General features: G+C 38.6%; 1 protein-coding gene across 2 annotated transcripts in view; it reads right to left on the bottom strand.

Annotated features, from left to right (window-relative positions):
* LOC127510591 (gastrula zinc finger protein XlCGF57.1-like) overlaps nt 1-16094 on the bottom strand; it is an 80024-nt gene extending 63930 nt beyond the window's left edge. The window contains exons 1-3 of one of the 2 annotated variants that reach the window (XM_051890294.1): nt 16027-16094; nt 14324-14446; nt 11104-12667 (exon numbers count right to left, since the gene is read on the bottom strand). In XM_051890294.1, coding sequence (XP_051746254.1) covers nt 11292-12667; nt 14324-14408 — 1461 coding nt within the window. In that variant the 5' untranslated portion in view covers nt 14409-14446; nt 16027-16094 and the 3' untranslated portion in view covers nt 11104-11291. Of the gene's footprint in view, nt 1-11103; nt 12668-14323; nt 14447-16026 lie in introns of those variants that run through there. The other variant, XM_051890290.1, reaches the window with a different exon arrangement.
* Between the last annotated feature and the right edge of the window lie 5573 nt (nt 16095-21667).

The raw sequence follows: 21667 nt of genomic DNA, 5'->3' as shown, positions 1-21667 counted from the left end.
TTTTAATATGAAGCATAAAGTTACATTATCTAATAGTTCTGTCATAAGCTACAGTATACAATACAAAAGACAATATGCAAAACAGTAATAATACGCACAATGTCCTGGAGATATGCATGTTCCTTCATAGACAGATTTGTCTATGAATTAATGGAAAGAAGTCCTTTTTTTTGGCCTTATGTGTCTTTGCTAGGCATGTGCTGCTGCATGTTGCCACCTTCCTCCAACTGGAATGTCTCTGAGGTTTACTAGTTACCTGGCTAGTGCCAGCAGGGGAATAAAAGTTGATAATGATGAATGGGAATCAGATTTCTCAGAGCCTGCTCGAACCTTTGCCTGTTAAGGTCTTGAGGGGTCTGTTGGATTATTCATTAAATATAACGAACAATTGTGTCTGATTGGTCCAGGCACTACAGCTCTGCAGTTTTCCTCAAATAAAAATCATGTTATTTGATCTTAATTATTTTACAGGACATCTGGATTTGTAGACACACATTCTTTACAGTCCTAACAAAAGGCCAGATGGAACGCTACAATGCCAAGACGGTCTCAACGTCTGACACAGAGGCACTGGAGAAAGAAAAGTCTCCTCGTCTAACTTCATTCTCTTTCAAGAGAGTATACTCCAGTAAAACAGACTATGATCAGCTTGCCACCAGCAAGCGGAGGAAGAAGACACTGCAAACCAAAGAAATGAAGAGAGGCTTGGAGCTTGAGCCAATTGCTGCAGCCAAATAAACAGAAGTCACAGGAAACTAAGTCTACTTGTGTGGATTTGTCAATCCCAATCAATCCTATGGCTTTCCAGAATGATCTTCTGATTCTGTGACGTGTCCAAGCATGCCACACAAGTCCTGAAAAGTGGAGCCAAAGCATCTCGATCACCCCCAGGTGAGTGGATGCAGTATAAAGCCGCGTTCACACTAGACTTTGAAATTTCTTCGGATGCTGTAACGGTCGTGATATGACGTCACGGTCTACGGCGTCTTTTTTATAAACATGAATTCAACATATAACTTCGAGTAATACATTCAAAATGTAAAAAATATAGAACATACTCGACTTTACTGCAAAAAAATCATTTTTTTAAATTCAGCCAAGAGGTCATGCCATGACGAATCAATCTTCTACTGGTCGCACGTCTTCATGTGATGCGAATTCACAGGTCAGAGTTCACCAAACTTGAACTTTGGAAATTTTTTCGCACGAGCTTGCATTTCCGGTCTAACGCATTCGCATGCGTTTGAATGGAAGTCAATGGAATGAAAAGTGCAGTGTGACCGCCCCTTAAGTCATAAACCCCGCCCTCTCCATGTAATGCAATGAGACGAGACAAACTAAACAATCAAATTACACCAAATATTTTTTCCCCAAAAATGCTTTCTGTAATTTAAGGCAGTTTTTTATCATGCTGATGTTAGTTCAAGTGTTCATTCTTCAGATAAGTTTGGTTTTAGTTAGTTAGTTATTTTAGTTAGTTAGAGGTTGACAGCTTCTCTGAGTAAAGTAGTCACTGAGGTGCCAACGGATTTTTTTTTTTGGATCTTCGTGGGGAGATTGGAGCTTTAAAGTTCACCCAAAACTGTAAATTCTGACATTAATTACTCACCCTCATGTCGTTCCACACCCGTAAGACCTTCGTTCATCTTCGGAACACAAAGTAAGATATTTTTCATAAAATCCGATGGCTCAGTGAGGCCTCCATTGACAGCAAGACAATTAACACTTACATTGCCTAGAAAGCTAAAGACGCATTTAAAACAGTTCATGTGACTACAGTGGTTCAATCTTAATATTATAAAGTGACGAGAATACTTTTTGTGCGCCAAAAAAAAAAAAGAAATAATGAGTTTATTCAACAATATCTAGTGATGGGCGATCTCAAAACACTGCTTCAAGAAACTTCACAAATCTTTTGTTTCGAATCAGTGGTTCAGAGCATGAATCAAACTGCCAAAGTCACCGGAACCATTGAAATTTCGAAACACTTGTGACGTAACGAAAGCTCGCAGAACTCTTCTCTGACTTACTTCATCTGTTGAGTCCACTGAGGTGAGATCTCCGTGGGTGAAACATGAACACACTGGAGAGCCGCTTTATAATAGAAAATTAAGTTGTGTTTCTGATAAAATGAGGCACTGACACTGTTTTTCATGTCTGATACTGTAAAGATGCTTGCTTTTAAGCAATCTATTGAATAAAATGCCATATAAATAAACATGACATGACTTTACTGGAGTGCTAATTTGCAGAGCTCGTGCTAACATACCCATGTTGTTATGATCAGATGCTTTTCTTATGTTTTCTATTAAAAAATGCTTGCTGTTTTCTCATTTTTGTCGTGTTTATTTTGTTACTGATAGGGAAGCATGCAGCACATATTTACATATTCATCTAAACGTTGCTCTCAGCAGCGTGGGCGCTGTCAGATGTTCGATAACAGTATATCGCCACTCACGTATTTCGAACTTTGGTTTAGCCTTAAACGAAGAATGAAAAAGAACTTCGCCGTGAATATATTGGGGCCTTAAGAGCACAGCAAGTCCCAACCTTCTTCTCAAGTCATCTGGTGAGGTCTTCTCTTAAAGGGGTAAGACACAGGATTTTTAGAAATAAAAATACAGAGGTAAGTGGCTTCTCCCTTTTGTTGTGCAAAGAGTCAGGGGACAAATGCACCTTAGTGTGAAATCTGCTGCCGATTACAGCAATGACTGAAGATGGGTACATCCTGCTTGGCAATGACATCTGTCAAACTGACACTGCTGTAACAGTGGATATCAATAATGAGGATCATAGTTACACAGCTTCAACTGCTAATTATGCAAAACATAACTGCTTTCAAGAAGATCACAGCAACAACCTAGAGCAGTGGTCTCAAACTCAGTTCCTTTAGGGCCATTTACAGTTTAGCTCCAACCAGCTCCGACTCACATCTGCTTGGAAGTTTCTAGTAATCCAGAAGACCTTGATTAACTGGATTAGGTGTGTTTGATTAGGATTGGAGCAAAACTGTGCTGAGCTGTGGTCCTCCAGGAATTGAGTTTGAGACCACTGACCTAGAGTCCAATGACTTTGAAACTGAAAAAAATAAGGCCACAGAGCAAATTCTACAAAACCACAGGAAAAAGCTTAGAAAGCAATGCCAAAAGTCCAGCAGTTTAAATAAAAACGTCGGCAACTTAAAGGGTTTCACCAAAGAACTCAAGAAGAATCTGTTTATACCAAATCAATGTGTCAATTAATGAAGTGCCAAAACACATCTTGCGGAAAATACAGCAGGGGAAAAAGTCAGCTAAGAACTCGGAGGAGCTGAAGCAGTTTTCCACCATACTACACTTTTACTGACAATGACAATTGTCCATGACAATTTTCATAAAGTTCTTCCACACAGTCACACCATCCGTAATTGGTAGAGCAGCATCTCAGCCGACCCTGAATTTACTGTGGCGTCTTTCACAGCACTACAAAGTCATATACAGGCAAACAAAGAGATAGGAAAAGTAACTGTCTGTGCCCTAATGATGGATGAAATGTACATTCATAAGATGACTGAATTTGCAGGGGACCAGTTCCATGGCTATGTGGACATAGGCACTGGAGAACACATTGGCCACCCAGGCTTTGGTCCTCATAGTTGTAGCTGTCAATGAGTCATGGAAAATTCCCATTGCATACTTCTTCATCACAGGTATGGATGGAAAAGAGAAGGCAAATGTCATAAGGGAGAGCCTTAGCAGGCTTCATGAGGTTGGTGTTAAACTTGTCTCACAAGCAACTTGACCAAGATAAGGGGACTTGGCGCTGACCTTAATATCAACAACATGAAGCCCTGCTTCTTGCATCCTAAGGACCCTATGCATAAAGTACATGTGTTCCTGGATGCATGCCACATGCTAAAGCTTCTTCGTAATGCCTTTGCATCTTCATTTGAATTTGAGACAGAAGATGGAAGGAAGATTAAGTGGAAGTACTTTGAAGCCCTCAATGGACTTCAGGAGAAAGAAGGTCTGCAACTTGGAAACAGGCTAAGGATGGCTCATTTACAATGGAGAAAGCAAAAAATGAAAGTTCACCTGGCAGCACAGCTCTTTAGAAGCAGTGTGGCAGATGCCATGGAGTTATGTGAGCAAGACTTGAAGTTGGAGGAGTTCAAGGGTTGTGCTGCAACTGTGCAGTTTGTGCGCACTGTAGATGCAGCTTTTGATGCACTGAACAGCCGAAATCCGCTCAGAAAAAGCTTTAAAGCCCCAGTCAAGCCAACAACTAAAGACCGGGCTGAGACCATTTTGAAGCAGGCAGAATCTATGCTCCATGGGTTGAAGGTCCAGCAGTACAACAAGATGGTGCCACTTCACACAACAAAAAAGAAGCCTTTATTGCTAATGGCAGAAGTGCGCTTAACATCTACCGTGATCTTGTTGATAGGGCCAATGAGGCATGCAGATATCTTCTGACCTATAAACTGAGTCAGGACCACTTGGAGCTCTTCTTTGCTGCCATAAGAGCAAGGGGTGGGCACAAAGACAACCCCAATGCCAGGCAGTTCAGGGGAACATATAAATGCCTACTTGTGAGTTGGGCAAGTTACTTCCAAAATGTAAAACATTATATAATACTAGTTACTGTAATATGAAAGTAGTTACATTACAATATTACTGTCTCTGAATTGTAATAGGGATTGGCATTTCAAGCAAAAATAATATTCGATGATCGCTGAGAATTATTTTATTATTATTCGAAAATCGTACCCCTCCCCCGCATGTACACGCGCATAGACTACACACATAAATGGGGAGAGAGAGAGGGAGAGAGACCATTCACACTTTCAATCTTTTTTTTTTCACGGCCATTTACAGTGGTGCGGAGCAGAGCGAGCGTTTTCAATAAATTCCCTTAGAAGTTGAGCTTCCATAGGAATTAAGTGAAAACGTGTGTGTTAGAAATATAATGCCCCTTACTATTAACAGTAAGTATCAGCTCTGGAGGCTTTCTGAGGCGCTGTAAATAATACTGTAATGGGGCATTCACACCAGATGCGACTTGCGCGACCTCCTCACTCACTTTCTTCCAAGCAAGATCCTTTTTATTCCTGTTTCGATAAAAGTACAAAGATGTATCGTACAGCGACAATGATTTTGTCCTCCATTGTTGTTTCGGATTTCTGCCTCTGCTCGCTACGTCGTAATCACGTCACTACTAGAGCAAGCTCCTGATTGGTTAACGCGACGCAAATTTTTGCCAAAGTTCAGATTTTTCAACTTACTTTTCAACTTCAAATGCTCAATTCGCGCCGCGTCGTTCTTGCCGCCTCATTTGCGCCGCAGGATGTCTATTCGCGTCTTTGCATCGACTTAACATGTAAATCACTCGTGCTTAACGCTTCATTCGCGTCTGGTGTGACTTTAAAAGGTGAGTTAAATGTTGAAAATTGACAAAATGGTTTTATCCCATTTCTTTCATTTAGGTAAAGAAAAAATGGTCCGACTTAAAGCTCGCCACCAAAAAGCGTGTTGTGGCCCTAAAGCAGGAGGGCATCTAGACCCTATACTTGTTTTGACACCGACTGAAGCATGTGTGGCAACGCTCATCGGGTCTCCTTCAATCTCAGGCATTGGTGGCGAAAGAGACCCAGACCGCACATGTTTCCAAGCAGGATAAAGGTAAAAATAAAAAAATCTTGTGCTACTCTTAAATTGTGGCTGCCTATATCAATAACACAGATGCAGAGTTTTTTGTTTGTTTTATTTATTTCAGATCAGTCAGAGCCAAGCACCAGTGCTGTTCAGCCCTCATACAAACAAACCGGCCTGGAGCCAGTCCCACAAAGCCAGGCAACCTTGAGCTATGACAGAGTCAACTCCCGAGCTGGCCCAACACCACGACCCTGGGTTTTGACAGCATGACAGCGTCTAATTGCTGTTTTCACTTCAGTGTAAATAGCCGCTGCCTATTATTTTTAGGTGTGTTGAGTGAGATTCAGCTTCTTTATCCATTTTATTCCTCTATGTTGTCCCATTTGCTGGTTTTGCATCAGTTTGAGTAGCACACTGCCACCTAGCGGTGAACTTCGGAACAGCAGCATATCAAGTACTGAAATGAGCAAAATCATGATACCGTACCATTTGAAATAAAATATATACCGGAATATATACCGGTATTTTTCCAGTACTGCTATACGGCGCAACCCTAATTACATGTGAAAGTTTAGCGTTCCATTACTTTGAGTAAAAATAGAAAAAAAATACTGCTTTCTAATAATGTTTGAAGTAAACATATGGTAAGTTTTTATCCAAATGAGCACACTTTTGGACTAAAAGCCCAGAGGGATGTAAATATAAAACACGGAAAGGCGTCAGCAGTTAATAGGTTTACAGAACATTAAGTCCTGTTTCAGGACTAGCAAAATAATTATAACGTAAGCCGGGTACACACTGTGCGATTTATAATAGTCCTTTAGGATTGCTGCTTGTCAGACTGTACGAACATGATCCTCATGTCACACTGTGGGATCTCAGCTGTCATTTATTGACTGTACAACAGTCAAGACGCGTTAAAAACGGACACGCACATGAAAACTTGTCCAGAGTTTTACATCATTAACACACACGCTCGATGACTGTGAGATGCATTACACGCGGGACTGAAATGGTGGCTAGCATTAATTTTGATCACGGCTTCTCTTGAAAAATGAAGACAATTTGACGTTTGTCGTAGGAGAAGTCACACTGCAGGACAGTGTGCCAAATCTTCTGACACGGCCAGAATTTCATCTGAGGTAAAATTTGATCACAACGGTCATTAATCGGCTGTCGGTGAACATGTCAAACTAGCGATCAAAAACTACAGATTTTAGCCTAGGATTACAGGAATCTTTTAGGATTCTCAAAATTTGTCAAATCGTGGCCAAAATCGCACAGTGTGAACCCGGCTTCACTCTCTGTCCGGTGGCCAAAACGGCAAGATAACGAAGGTGGAGGTGGGTGAATTGGGGTGATTAACGAGTCATTTTTGCAGAATCCAAAAAAATTCCACACTGACAGGGTCACTTTCTTGGAGTGCCACATTGGGATGTAATATGAAGTTGGAATTCCCCAAAAAGTAGTATAAAAGTCTGAGGAGTAAGAAGGACACCTGATACCCTAACGAGGGGCACTTAACAGCATCTCCAATATAGCTGGATAAAGCTAGGATATAGAGCTTTTTAGCTTAAGCTGATTTATTAAATTTTATTTTGCACTGTAACCAATAAGAGATATTTTATTGTTACATTTGCCTTCCGTGAGACTTTACTTACAACTACAAACTGAGCCTCGATAAAGAACAACCACAAGGTAGTCTTCTACGTCATTCCTGAAGGACTGCTAGCTGGTGAGTTTATACACCGTTTGGTTTAGGATAGATTTGACTAACCTTACCCGAATAATCTTAGGGTTAAAAGGTGTACTATAAAAAGGTCACATCAACTAACAATACCTTTTGATAGATGGCATACCATACAAAATGGAGAAGGCAAAATGCTGAATTGCATGCATTTGCACTGTCTAGCAGTGAATCAGAGGAGGATCAGTCCTCTTTTGCTGCTGGCGTTGTCATGAGTTAGGTTTGTTTCTCTTTCTCTCTCTCTCTCCCCTTCTCTCTCTTTTCCCCTGCTTCATTCCTGCATTTGGTCCACCTGTTCGTAATCAACGCGCTCGCTAATTGCTATTGCACCCGTTTCTCTTTGTTCTCTTCTCCTGTGCTATTTAATGTCACCCTATTTCTGGCTTTGTTGCCTGTTTATTGTTGGAAGCGTTATGCTCACGAGTTTATTTCTGTTTACTGCATTCCAAGAAGTTTGTCAGTTAAAGTCGAGTCTTGTCTGTCTTGTCTAGTGTGACTCACCTGTCCAGTGACCTGCTGCCTGCAGGTTCCTGTGGGGACTCTTTCCGAGGTGCCGTGTGTCTCAGCTGAGGCTGCCTGCTCGCTACTACCTGTCTGCTGCAAGTTCAGGTTCGCTGTCTGCGACAAGAGATGTTTTCCCTGAGTTTACAAGCCTTTCCCTCAGTTCTGCAGTTCCGTGTTCAGCAACTTCTTTCTACCTTTGGACGGCAGAATGCCTGAGTTTATTAGTGAACAGAATAAACCCTTATTTCCTGTACCTTTACGTTTGAGTCCTCTGTCCGGTCCCTGACAGGCGTGGGTGCAACCAGAAACAGCATACTAAGAGAAGATGGTACAGAGAGTACTGCAGACATCGATGATCTGCAGTATGACAGTTAAAGTCAAAGTGATGGTACACAAACAGGCACCTCCTCAGATGAATTGAGTGATTTAAGGAGCGATTTGGCTTAATGAGCTATTCAGAATAAAGCGACATGAACATCTGTTGATGAGCTCCTGTTAAGAAAACATGGACATTGGCTGCCTAAAGATGCAAGAACACTGTTAGGAACTCCTCGCTAAGTAGAAGCACAGGAAATATGTGGTGATCAATATCTTTATTTTGTTGAGTCTGGAATTTTCGAAGTATGTTCACAGTACCAAGATTAGTTTTTCAGACAAGATGATTTACTCCTAAATTTAAACATAGATGGTTCACCATTGTTCAAGTCATCAAATGTCCAGATTTGGCCAATTCTTTGTAGTGTCAAAAGGTTTCAGACATTTATTGTAGCCGTATTTTGATGCAATGAAAAAAACAATTCTGTGAGTGATTTCATGAAAAGCTTACTAGACTCCAAAAAGATGGAATTGCATTCAAAGATGAAACCTTAAATGAGAAAGTTGATGCTTTAATTTATGATGCTCCAACGAGAGGTAGTAGTTGCGAGCAATGCACTATTAAAGGACAATATGTGAAGCACAGGGCTGTGTTTACTAACCAATCACAAGAGAAGATTTCATCAAGAACAGAAGAGGTATTTAACAGGTAGTCCTACTCTTCTCACCAAAGTGGACATAGACTACATGCATCTGGTCTGCCTAGGTGTGGTTAGATGCTTACTGACCTTCCTCAAACAGGGTCCAAGACAAAACCTTCTCAGGACAAATCAGTGAAATTTTATTCAAACTTCTTTCACAATGGAAAATTGCCAAGGGAATTTGCCAGATAGTCATGGTCTCTTGCTGTTCTGGACAGATGGAAAGCAACTGAATTCTGACAGTTTTTATTGTACACTGGACCTGTTGCTCTTCATGTGGTGCTGCCTGAGAGCTTCTACCACCACTTCCTGACACTACCTGTTGCCATGTCCATACTGTTGAACTCTAATTACAACACAAGGAATGCATATACTGCCTATGCTGAAGGACTACTAAGCTCTACAGCCGCATCTTCACTTTATACAATGTCCACTCTCTTACCCACTTAGCAGAAGATGTTAGAAATTTTGGAACTTCCTTAAATGAGATCTGTGCTTTTAAGTTCAAGAACCATCTTCAAAAACTAAAGAAAAGTGTCAGGAATGCAAAACTCCCTATTTCACAGCTTCGCATGAGGATAGCTGAAATGCCAAAGTTCACATTACACCAGCACCCCACTAGACATTTGTGTCCACACCAAAAAGAAGGACTCATATTTTCTTGTTGTAGATGGCTTTGCCTTTGTGAAGGAAAAGATAACTAATAAAATATGTGTATGTGATGTGTACCAACTTGACAGTTTCTTTGACAATCCATTTAACTCTAAACTTATAAGGGATGAAAGAAGACATGGAAAACAAAAAGTCATTGAACAAAAAGACCTGAAGAAGAAAGGGGTCTGTCTTTCATATGGAAATGGATTTGTTCTAATACCAATGCTTCATGGCAGTGAAAGGCATTATCATGTAAAGTGACTTTGATGTGCAAGCTACAAACAGACAATTGAGCGTGGATATAAGTTTAATTGTATGTATCCATAGTTTGAGCAAAGAATGGCAAGAATTACAAACAGTTAACCTTTGAGAACCACCAAAGGGGGCAAAGCTTAAAACGCATCTAAAGATCGATAAGAACAGTTACTTGCATAGCACTAGCTCTGAACTAGCACCTTGCTGGTGGAAAAGGGCTATTAGTGATGTGTCTTGAAATATAATCATTTACACAGTGGCTGTCATAACTTGTTTTCATGACAGATTTATTTAGGCCTTTAACGAACAGGTTACGCAAAATATGATTAATATATAGGCTAATATAGTGCATATATTTAGCGAAACAGTTCATTTCTCTAGCGAACAAGCTGTTGACACTGAATGGCTTTTCTGAGGTAAATGTAATACTACGTGACATTCTTTACACCGTTGAAACACTGATTAAGCAATTACACGAGATATGATACATTTCAGTAAGTTGTACTGTATCTTTCAACATACCTTCATGTTCATTCTGTAGTAGTGAAGAGGAAGGGATGATCGCATTCACTTGCGCTCCACGCTGCCGGTTGAACTGAGGCACCTACACAGTGATCTGTCATGCCACATCAAAAAGCATCAAAACGGTATTTATTGTTTTAATTTCGTGATAAAATGGACAGAATTTGAAAGATGGCATTTTGTTTCTTATCAAAAGTAACAAAACACAGAGCTTATTGCAATTATTGGTGATTTTAAAGTAGGTTAGGCTAAAAAGCATTACTGGCAAGCCCCCTTGTGGATTGGAGTGTGGATCACCTGTATTCATGACGTACCGTGACGGTTCAGGACGAATACATGTACCGTTACACCCCTAGTTATAACGGGTCTTTTAGGGACCATTATTTCGCAGATCAAGCATCCAGATTGCCTCCAAATGTTACATTACGTATTAATGTAACCTCTGCTCACAGCAGCGTTGGAATGTTTGCTAACAGTATACTGTTGGTCGCATATTTCAAACTTCATTATCCAAAGTGAAAAATGAAAAATAAAAATAAGTATGTTTGGGCCTTTAGGGATGACTTTGTGAATATCCTTGAATGACCCAGCCAGAGCCCAGACTTGAACCCAATTGAACATCTGTGGATAAACCCAAAACTGGCTGCTCACTGACAGTCCAGATCCAAAGTGACAGATCTTGATAGGATTTAAAGAAATGAATGGAAGATAATCCATAAATCCAGTTGTGTAAAGCTTTAAGAATCATACACAAAAAGACTTGAGGCTGTAATGACTGCAGAAATGTGCTTTAACAAAGTTAAGGATCTGAATACATATTGGTTTTAATTGGCAATGGTAAAAAAAAAAAAAAAAAATGTAATGCATTTTAGCATAAGGTAAACAAAATATCAAAAAGGAATACTATGCTGATGCAATACACTGATTTCAAAGTGTTATACTGAAATATGAGTGACAACTCTATACAATGGAAATTACAGGACGTGAACGTAGCTTTGATTTCACAGAGATACATATTTTCTGGTGCCATTTTAAATGGCTAAGCCATTTAAAATGCTTTCCACAATAAGAACAAGAATAGGGTCTCACAACTCCATGCGTTTTCATGTGTATCTTTAAGTGTGATGACAAAGGAAATGTTTTTTTACACTTATCACAATTAAATCGCCTTCCTCCAGAGTGAATGTGCAGATGACTTCTAAAATTGCTCCTTTTCGTAAACCTCTTGTCATACTCAGACCACTGTAATTTCTTTCCATTATGAGTTTGTAAATGACTTTTCAGGTCTCTTCGGTATGTGAAACTCTTCTGACACTGTAGACACTTGTAAGGCTTCTCTCCAGTGTGAAGCCTCATGTGAACCTCAAGATTTCCTTTAATCGTAAAACTCTTTCCACACTGAGGGCAGGTGTAAGGCTTCTCTCCAGTGTGAACTCGCATGTGAATTTTAAGGTTTGATTTAAGTGTGAAACTCTTTCCACAGTGATCGCACATGAAAGGCCTCTCGCCAGTGTGAATTTTTACATGACACTTAAGATGTTTCCTTTGTGTAAAACTCATTTCACACTGGTGACATTTAAAACGGTTCTCTCTTGAGTGAATCTTCATGTGCTCATTAAGAATTACTTTAAATCTGAAACTCATTCCACACTCACTGCATACAAATGGCTTCTCTCCAGTGTGAATTCTCATGTGGGCATTATGGGTTGATCTATGTGTAAAACTCTTACCACACTGAGTGCATGAGAAAGGCTTTTCTCCAGTGTGAATTCGCATGTGGGCTCTAAGGGTTGGTTTATATTTAAAACCCTTTCCACATTCAGGGCATGTGAAAGGCTTCTCTACACTGTGACTTCTCATGTGGCATTTAAGGCTTCCTTTTTGAGTGAAACTTTTCCCACACTGTTGGCAGGTGAAAGGATACTCTCCAGTGTGAATTCTCATGTGGAGTTTAAGGCTTCCTTTTTGAGTGTAACTTTTTCCACACTGTTGGCAGGTGAATTGAGTCTCTCTAGTGTGAATTTTCATGTGGAATTTCAGGTTTCCTTTTTGAGTGAAACTTTTTCCACACTGTTGGCAGGTGAAAGGCTTCTCTCCAGTGTGAACTCTAATGTGGTTTTTAAGGCTTTCATTTTGAATGAAACTCTTTCCACATTGTTGGCAGGTGAAATTACTTTTAGTTCCTTTCTTTTTAGCTCTTTTTTTTGACAAAGTCTTTTTAGTCTGTAAGCAACTAGAAGACTTTTCTCCAGTTAGGAAATCATTATGTTTCTCATACTGATTTTTATCTTCCTTTTTATTCGGTTCTTGACTCTCTTCTTTCAGCACCATCAGGTCTAAGGTGATAAAAGACAAATAACCCAAGTTTAATGGCACAAAGTAAGAAACATCACAACATTTAAAATATGAACAGTTTGAATAGAAGAACTAAAAACGTTGGAAAAATAGTGTTCAGTTTTGCAGAGAAACAATATGGAGAATTGTGGAAATTTAAACAGCATATGAAAGTTATAAATTACCTGCTTTTGGCTTTAATCTAATCTTTTGGCTATCTCTCTTCTAGTGCTATTAGATCTTTTGACAACAGACCACAACATTGGCTTAGCTTAAGATGTATGATAGCTTGAGAATTATATTGCCATTTATGGACAAGCATTAGCTTGGTTCAGGTTCTTGCAAGTTTTTGCAGGGTAGAGATGAGAATCTATTGGCGCTTTTCCAATCCATGGTACGTTTCGGTACGGTTCGATACAGCTCACTTTTGGAACGGTATGGCTCGCCTAAATAGTACCACCTCGGTGGAGGTTCCAAGTGTGCCGTACCGATACTTAATGTGACATGTAAACACTGCAGATCACTGATTGGTCAGAGAGAATCGTCACTACTAGCGTCATTGGATTTGAAACAATAGACACCAAACCCGCTAGATTTAAATAGTCAGTAACAGCCACCGCAGTTGTGAAACGACTTGCTTTAAATGACCGTCGCACGCAACTTGAAAAAAGAAATGGCTGTATCGTGGTCAGTAGACGAGGTGCAGACTCGTTGGTAGACGAGGAGTGGATCCACGGCAGTAGAAGTGGCGCAACTATAACGATCAGTCTATAATCCCACCCACTTTGAAGGGGTGCTAACTGCAGTGGAAAAGCAAACCGAGCTGAGTAGTACCACGCAGTGGAAAAACGCCATATGCGCAGCAATCTCTATTTTAACTAAAAGCAAAAACAGGATCCAAGGAAAAACAGAAACGTGACAGCTTTGTATAACCAAAGAAAGACAACAACCGACAGATAACTTATAAAACGAAATATATAAGCACAGGATAAGTTTAGTTCACAAGATAATGAACTAAAAGACACACGTGAGTAACATTCTGTAAGTAAAAAAAAAAAAAAAAATCCAACATATTCAGAAAACAATGAAACAGGAAAATAAACAAGAAAATATTAACCAAAACAACAACAATTTTCAATATATCAAAAGGTGTCCTTTCCAACAGAGACATGACATTCTAATCTATCTGACCAGTACCATTTTGTTTGTGAGACTGAAGAGACACCTCATCAAAAATAAGTATGGAGTGCCACAGGGCTCTGTATTAGGCCCATTCTCTTTCTCCTTGTATGTTTCCAATGGAGACATTATCATTAGTGTCCAGTGTTATGACAATGATAAACAGTTTCATATTTCCTCTTAACCCAATGAAACTGCACAACCCTCCATGTTAGTCATTTTGGGGAGTTATTTTTTCCATGGTTGGGTAGTTTTGTGTTACCCAGACATTAGGTTAATGGTTAAATAAAATTTCATGGTTCGCTTTATGCAAAATAAATGTTTTTGTTAGATACGGTTACATGATTAAGTGATAGAAATGAATGGTTTTCAATGTATTCAATTCAGAGGTATATATTGGGTTTAATGTTACACAAAATAATTTTGTTTAGGCTACTTCTGTATTATTTAATGAGTGCAGCTTTGAGAATGAAACCAACCTGTTTGTTCCTCAGTATCTTCTTGTTTCACACTGAATACTTCTTCAATCTTAATTTCTTCACTCTCCTCTTTAATACACGCCATCTTTATTATAGTGTCACATGGATCTCAGTTGCTTCACTCTGTCATGATTAAGATGAAAATAATTAACAGAAGGAAAAATAAATCCAAACTAAATCTCTGGGTGTGTCTCTATCAGCTCTCTAGTTCAGTAGTCAGTGCACTGGTAAGGGAGTCAGTCAGAGTGAGAGTTAATGGCCTTAATGCTTACATGTTGTTCTTCCTATCCTATCGAAACTCTTAGACTTTTCCATTTAGAATTCTTTTCCGCCCCGAATTTAGAAATAATAATTTTTATTCTCTGCTTTTGTTGTTATTTTTATTTCTTATTCATGATATTCTTCTATGTAAAGCACTTTGAATTACCATTCTGTATGAAATGTGCTTTAAAAATTAAACTTGTCACACAGTAAAAAATCCAACTTGCAAATTGCTAGCTCAAGTCAAGCGGACAATTTTTTTTAAAGCACTGTATTAAGTTTACATATGAAAACTATTTGAATGCACATTTACTGCTACTTTCTCCAATGAAAATAAACAATTCAGTTGAGAAATTGCAGCTAATATTCTGAGTTCTTTGTTCGACCATTTAACTTAAGTCACTGGACTGGATTTCATCTGGTTGAGGTCAGTTTTTTTTTTTTTTTTTTTTGGCACAACAGAGCACAGAACAGCCAAACACAAGTAGCGTTTTTCCTTCAATCAGTCTCCCTCCTGCACAATTAATAAGAATTTGAAAGCTAAACTTTGTTTCATATCAAAAGTAACCTGCTCTGTCTTGTCTGTCGGTGCGATGTCAGTGTCATCTTTTGACTCCCAACATTTTTTTCACTGCGTAAGAAAATGGGCATGTGGCGTGAGAGCTGTCAGCCCTGAAAGAAATATAAAGCCCTATTCGGACAGTAGGTAATGGTTTCTCATGGGGATGTAAGATATTTTCAACATTTACTCCCACCACCTGCATAAAAATACCTGGCCAAATTACCTACTGTTTTCTGACAAACACCAAAGTAGTAATGTGGTAATTTAATTGACCTCTGAATCCACATATCTGAGTTTCACTGAGACCAATTCAAAATTCACTGTTTAAATCCTTTTTGACCATTGCTGAGCACCGTATGGTAACTGTTGCACTTCACTGTAATTTGCATGCAATTTAAAGATGTATGCTTTTATTACTGAAATGCTGGGAAGGATTTAATATATTATATATATATATATTATTTATTTATTTATTTATTTTTTTCATCACCGCTCCACCTCAGCGAGTAGGAGTCAGCTTAAATATTCAATTGAACTTATTCTATGTTATATGTTATATTATGTTTATAATCTAAATATGAACTTATTTCATTAACGTCTGAAGAGGGCTTATATTTATATTTTGTGGCGACTTTAAATGCGTTCAGCCAAAACAACACAAAATTAGCACTGGAAATTAATAAAAGAATGCAAATTATAGAAACACTTCATGTTTAGTAATTTATCTTTTACATTTAATATTTGTAGCTTACAGGTTACACTTTCATGAAAACACGGTGGTTTATAAAAGTTGTCGCGCGTGAAAAATATATAATATAAAATATACAATCGATTGAAGATTGCATTGATTTAAACACATTAAATGCTATAAAACACAAACCTTTCTTCAGCCGAATCACAACAGATGCAACAGAGCGGCGCGCTCGTATAACGTCATATCGCCTGAACAAAATAAAAGTCCTGTTCATGCGCTTATGTCTAATGTCACAAAAGTGCATAGAAATCTAATATGTGGCCATATGTATGTATGTGTATATTATATATATATATATATATATATAGTGTGTGTGTGTGTGTGTGTGTGCTATAATGGTTTATAAATGTAAACGTCTGTTACTTACATTCCTGTTGTCTGCCCCTCTGTTATATGACAATTAGTTATTAACATTTTTCAGGCACTGTGATTGTGCCCAGGATCACTGCGTTAAAAACCCTCTGAGCCTGTGAGGAATTCGAGTTACTCCCTCCACAAAGTGATCTAGATTAATTTTTTTGAATTTTCACACCTTCACTGCCTCATACACCTGGTCCTGCATCAGTATGGCGGGCTTGATTATCTCTTCCTGGAGCACATCTTCCACCGTATTAGTTACCTAGGCATCCATTTATATTAATTGCCTATTTATATATTTATAAACATTGATATTTAAAATTATTGAAACAAGATATAGACGTGGGCACAAAAATATCAGAAAAAGCTTTATTGCAGTGAATTAACTCACACTAAAAGATTCAGGAACTTCTGAGAAGTAGAGTGCCTCTTATCCAAACATCAGACAAAATGGTGAATACTGTGTAGACCGTTGTATTTTTGGTCCTGAAAATAAACAGCACAGCATCAAGGTATTTGTCCCATGTTTGTGGTTTGTCCTGGCACAGTTTTCTAAGGGCGCTAAAAAATATATTCGATTTCAACAGTACACAACAACTGCTTACAAACAAGTTCTGTACTACTTTCCACTTTCTGTAACACAATGTGTTTTAAATATATATAAATAGGAACTACAATAAAATGCTAGGAAATTAAAGCCATAATTTACAAAAAAAAAATTGTATAAAAAATTTGGGAATGATATCTTAAACCATGTAGTTTCTTTGAGAGTTTAAACTGCGGTACCAACTATGGTCATTAGGTGTCATTTTTTTCCCCATTGGTTCCCACTTGACCTCACAACACAACACTCTTTATTTAAAACTTATTCAGAATATAATTTTAAAAACATTATTAACATGGTACATAGGAACAAGAATAACAATAAAACATACTGTGATACTGAAATAAAATGACAAACTATTCATACAACTATTTATTTGCACTACAAATTGCCACCCTCATGCCAGCAACTGAAGCAGTCTCTCTTTGGTAGAAAGCAGAGGGGTATGTCGCACAACAAGAACATCACAGGTGTTTTTACGTGGTACATCTCCTCCTGAAAGCACTTGAAGATGTGATGTGCTTTTTTTTTTTTTCCAGGAGCGGACAGAGCAGGAGGAATCCAGTCAGCAAGCTTCCTTGAATTCACGTTGGGTTTCTTGCTTTGGACTGCAGCCAGCTGCTGGTGGAGGATGAATGAACTGACCACTGCAATATCCACTTATATATCCACTGCAATATACTTTATGCAATATAAAGTGTTAGAAAATGGTGCACTTCTGTAATCAAATCCACTGAAGGCGAGTTGAAAGAACCCAAGTGCAGATTCATTTCCCTAACATGAGTAAACAAAACAAACAGACTTGACTTGGCTAACATGGCATGAGAAACACGGTCTTACCAAACAGCAGTTACATGGACAAAGCTTGACAAGAGACAATGGCTGTGTCCGAAATCGCACTTTCAGGCAAAAAGTGAACAATGGTATGTCTGAATCTTCAGTAGTCATAAGAGTAGGTGAGAAATACCTGGGTGGTATTAGGTGTATTGATGTTGGAGAAAACTCAACATCAAGTTATATGAAAACTATATACAACTCCTTTTAGCCTCACTACTGTAAATTAAAAAACAAACAAAAACAATTTAGGCCTTCTGCAGATTTAATACAGTGGATTTAGTTTATTTTCTAAGTAAAATGTGGCGTATAATAGGTATATGTATTGATGGAGTATTTTATCTATCTTATAGAAAGCAATTGTAGAATTAGTTTGCTTACTATAGAAGCTAGAAGTGTTTTGAGGCCTCTTGGCCTGCGTGACTGTAAGGGTCAGATGTATCTGAGAAGTTAGCTTGGCCACTAAGCATATTTTGCTGGTAGTTTTCCACCAGACAACAGGAGGATGTGAAATGAATAAGATCATTATTAAGGGTGTCATATGAAAGCTTCTTGCCTCCGGCGAGTGTTGATTCTTTTTGATACAATGTTTAATTTTGCCTATGAGAAAGGGTTGACCGTTAATTGGCAGAAGTCCACCACGAGAGATTAAGTCAAAAGATGTAGACTAGTTGGCAGTCGGCCACCCTTACAAAGAGAATTATCTCTTGCATAAGCAACACCTGCAGTTTAATTGGTGAAGTGACTGTGGTAGAAATGTTGGGGAGTACTTGGGAGACTCCAGGAAGAGAAAGGGAGGAGAACACCTGTAAATGAGATCATGGAAAATAACTGTAGGGGTGGATCTCACACTGTAACAGATAAGAAAAATGTATAAAAGCTGAGCCCTGGCTAGAGAGATTCAGATGTGGAGCTGGCATCTCACTTTGTTGCTTGTCAATAAAGTTAAACTCCTGGGACCTGGAACTTCGACTCTGAGAGTTTTTCTTTGAGACCAGAACTGAAGGGACACAGAGACATCGAATTTGCCATAACAGTATCTGGTTCATTTTTTTAAAAAGTACAATTGTGCAATTTTTATGGTTGCTGCTAAAACATTTTACAAACTCATCCATATTTAATCATCCCCCATTGTTGTTCTGAGATGGTTTTTGATCAGCTTAATAACAGCTACTTTCACACACAGCACTACTTACATCTTACATAGCCTAAAAAGCTCATGAAACACCTTCCAGAAATACCACAAATCAATGAGAGAAGTCATTTGGTTTTTTCCTTTCCTTTCCAGATACAGCGCATGCTTCAAATCCTCAATACTTGACTCAAAAATTTCAGCAAATGTAAAAAGTGGTTCTTCATGGAAAAAAGTGTTGCTTTTAGGGTGGAGTGCTTGGATTCTATGTAGAATTTTACAATTTGTACACTGATTCGAAACAAAAGATTCATAAAGCTTCGAAGCTTCATGAATCAGTGTTTTGAAATGGTCCATCACTAGATATTGTTGAAAAAGTCGGTATTTTGTTTTGTTTTTGCGCACAAAAAGTATTCTCGTCGCTTCATAACATTAAGTTTTAACCACTGTAGTCACATTGACCGTTTTATCGATGTCTTTTAATACTCTTCTGGACCTCAAAAGATGCAGTGTCATTGCTGCTTATGTGTGGATCAGATACCCTCGGATTTCATCTAAATATCTTAATATGTGTTCTGAGGACAAACGAAGGTCTTACGGGTTTGGAACGACATGAGGGTGAGTAATTAATGACAGAAATTTCATTTTTGGGTGAACTAACCCTTTAAAGGCTTAAAAGGCTTCATTGTCTCCCAAACTTAACATGTTTGATAAGAGTCCTGGCTAAAGACATCTACATGCCTATATTTAATTAGTCATAGCGCCACCTGCTGGCAACAGGAAATGACATGCTTTACACTGTAATTAACTCCCAGTAACACATTTCAATATGCCACAAAGTGCCAAACATACTAGAAACACGTTAAATCATGCAACACTTGGCTAAGTGCTAATGTATGCAAATAACGCCACGAAACAGGAAGTTGTTGTAACTCAGGCATACAATATCTGATATGCTCGAAACTTTACATGTTTGATAATAGTCCTGGCCTGAAGACATCTACATGGCAATGTTCAGTTATAGTCAAAGCACCACCTGTTGGCAGCAGGAAGTGTGGCACATTGCCATATTTCTCCTATATTTACACACTTAAATGAATATTACCCACTGTTCAATGTTTTCCTAAGGCCACTGGGTGGCAGTGGCCCGGGAGTGAGGGCCCTTTCATCGCTGTTTGCAGCTTTAATTATATTTGGTTAAGCTGAGAGACAAAAAACACAGATATCAACAATCACTGTTGAAGACAATGACTCCTCCTCCACTGATGACACAGCTTTGTCTATTTCTTCCTCCAAGTCATCCAGTAGTTTGACTTGAACAATGTGGGAGTAATTACAATCAATGCAATTTGGAGGAATTTGTCAACTGATTTATCTGAAGGATTTGTGACATTTTGGAAATCTAGTAGATCAACACAAGAAAGGCATTGTTGTAATATGAATGAAATGTATATTTATACGCAGGCGCAGAACGGACATGCTACTTGGCCGTCGGCTGTCGGTTTGGTGTGTCAGGGCAACTTTGGACCCAGACTCTGCCGACGTGAGCCAACCCCGCAGTCTGCTTTCGTCGCCACTAGTTTGTCGGCGTTGGCTTGGTGTGTTCCGGCCTTAAGAGTATCAAAACTCTGCTCTCTTTTGTCACATCATTGTATTTCCCTGTTCGAGAGAAGAGCTGGCAAATTATGGAGATGAAGAGGTGGATTAGCGAGCTAGATTGCACTCCTAAATGAGATTCCAGAACAACTCTCTCATATCTTCTTTTTGGTGAAATAAATGCTGACATTTGGCTCATGCAGGAAAATCCTCTCTCACAGATAGCTGTTGATGGACTAAGTAAAAACATAATATCTTACCTCTTAACTGTCTGAAACCTTGAATGACCTCATGCAACTTTTCATAAATGGGGAATCGGTTAAATCTTTTTGCCCTGACAAGGCAGTTAGTTCCTGGATGTTTTCTGGAAAAGGTTCAAGACACCTGGGACATAAAACCATAGCAAAAACAGAGCAGAGAAGTGGAGACTGATGCACAAAATTCCATGATGAAACCAGCAATTGCAGTCAAGATGAAGACCCTGAGATGCATTTGAACAATTGTAGGGTGTTTAATGTAATTGTTGACACAGCTATCCAGGAACTTGGTGACAGATTTAAAAAAAAAAAAAAAAAAAAATTGTCATGTCTCAGACAAATTTAGTTTCTTAATCACGGAAACCATGACAAAAGACGAACTGGATGAATCTGTAACGAGGTAAGCACTTACAACAAGTGACATTTAAAGAGACATCATTTAGGAAATCTACCCTGCAAGCCGAATTCTGAAAGGGCACAAAAAAGCCATTGACAAGCTGAGCTTTATTTTGCAGGAATTTCTAGACAAGATCTTCCCAAATTTGACAGTAGCCTTAAGAGTGTTTCTAACAATGCCATTAACAGTTGCCTCTTTCAAACTGAAACTTATTAAAACATACCTTTATTCAACTATGAACAATGATCACTTGACCCAGCTGGCAATCATCTCTATTGGAAACAAACAAGCCATATCAACTTAGTTTGATAGCATATATACCAAAATGCTTAAAAAACATTTGATGTAAACAGCAAGTCTACATAATATTCACATATGCAGTTCATAGGGGACATACATACATAGGGTTAGATGTATGTATGTCCCCTATGAACAGTTACAACATTAAATAATATTTAAACCTATAACATTTTAATAATTGTTTAAAGCTGAAGTCCGCGATTTTTGGCCCTCTAGCGGTTACTGAACAGAACTGCATGCGTCTTGCGGAAGAACATTGTAGCCGGAGCTACTTTTTTCCGTGTATGTCT

Source organism: Ctenopharyngodon idella, chromosome 4 (genome assembly GCF_019924925.1).
Source record: "Ctenopharyngodon idella isolate HZGC_01 chromosome 4, HZGC01, whole genome shotgun sequence".
Classification (NCBI taxonomy): domain Eukaryota; kingdom Metazoa; phylum Chordata; class Actinopteri; order Cypriniformes; family Xenocyprididae; genus Ctenopharyngodon; species Ctenopharyngodon idella.
Note: the sequence above shows the minus strand (reverse complement) of the source record. Positions and strands in the feature narration are given on the sequence as shown.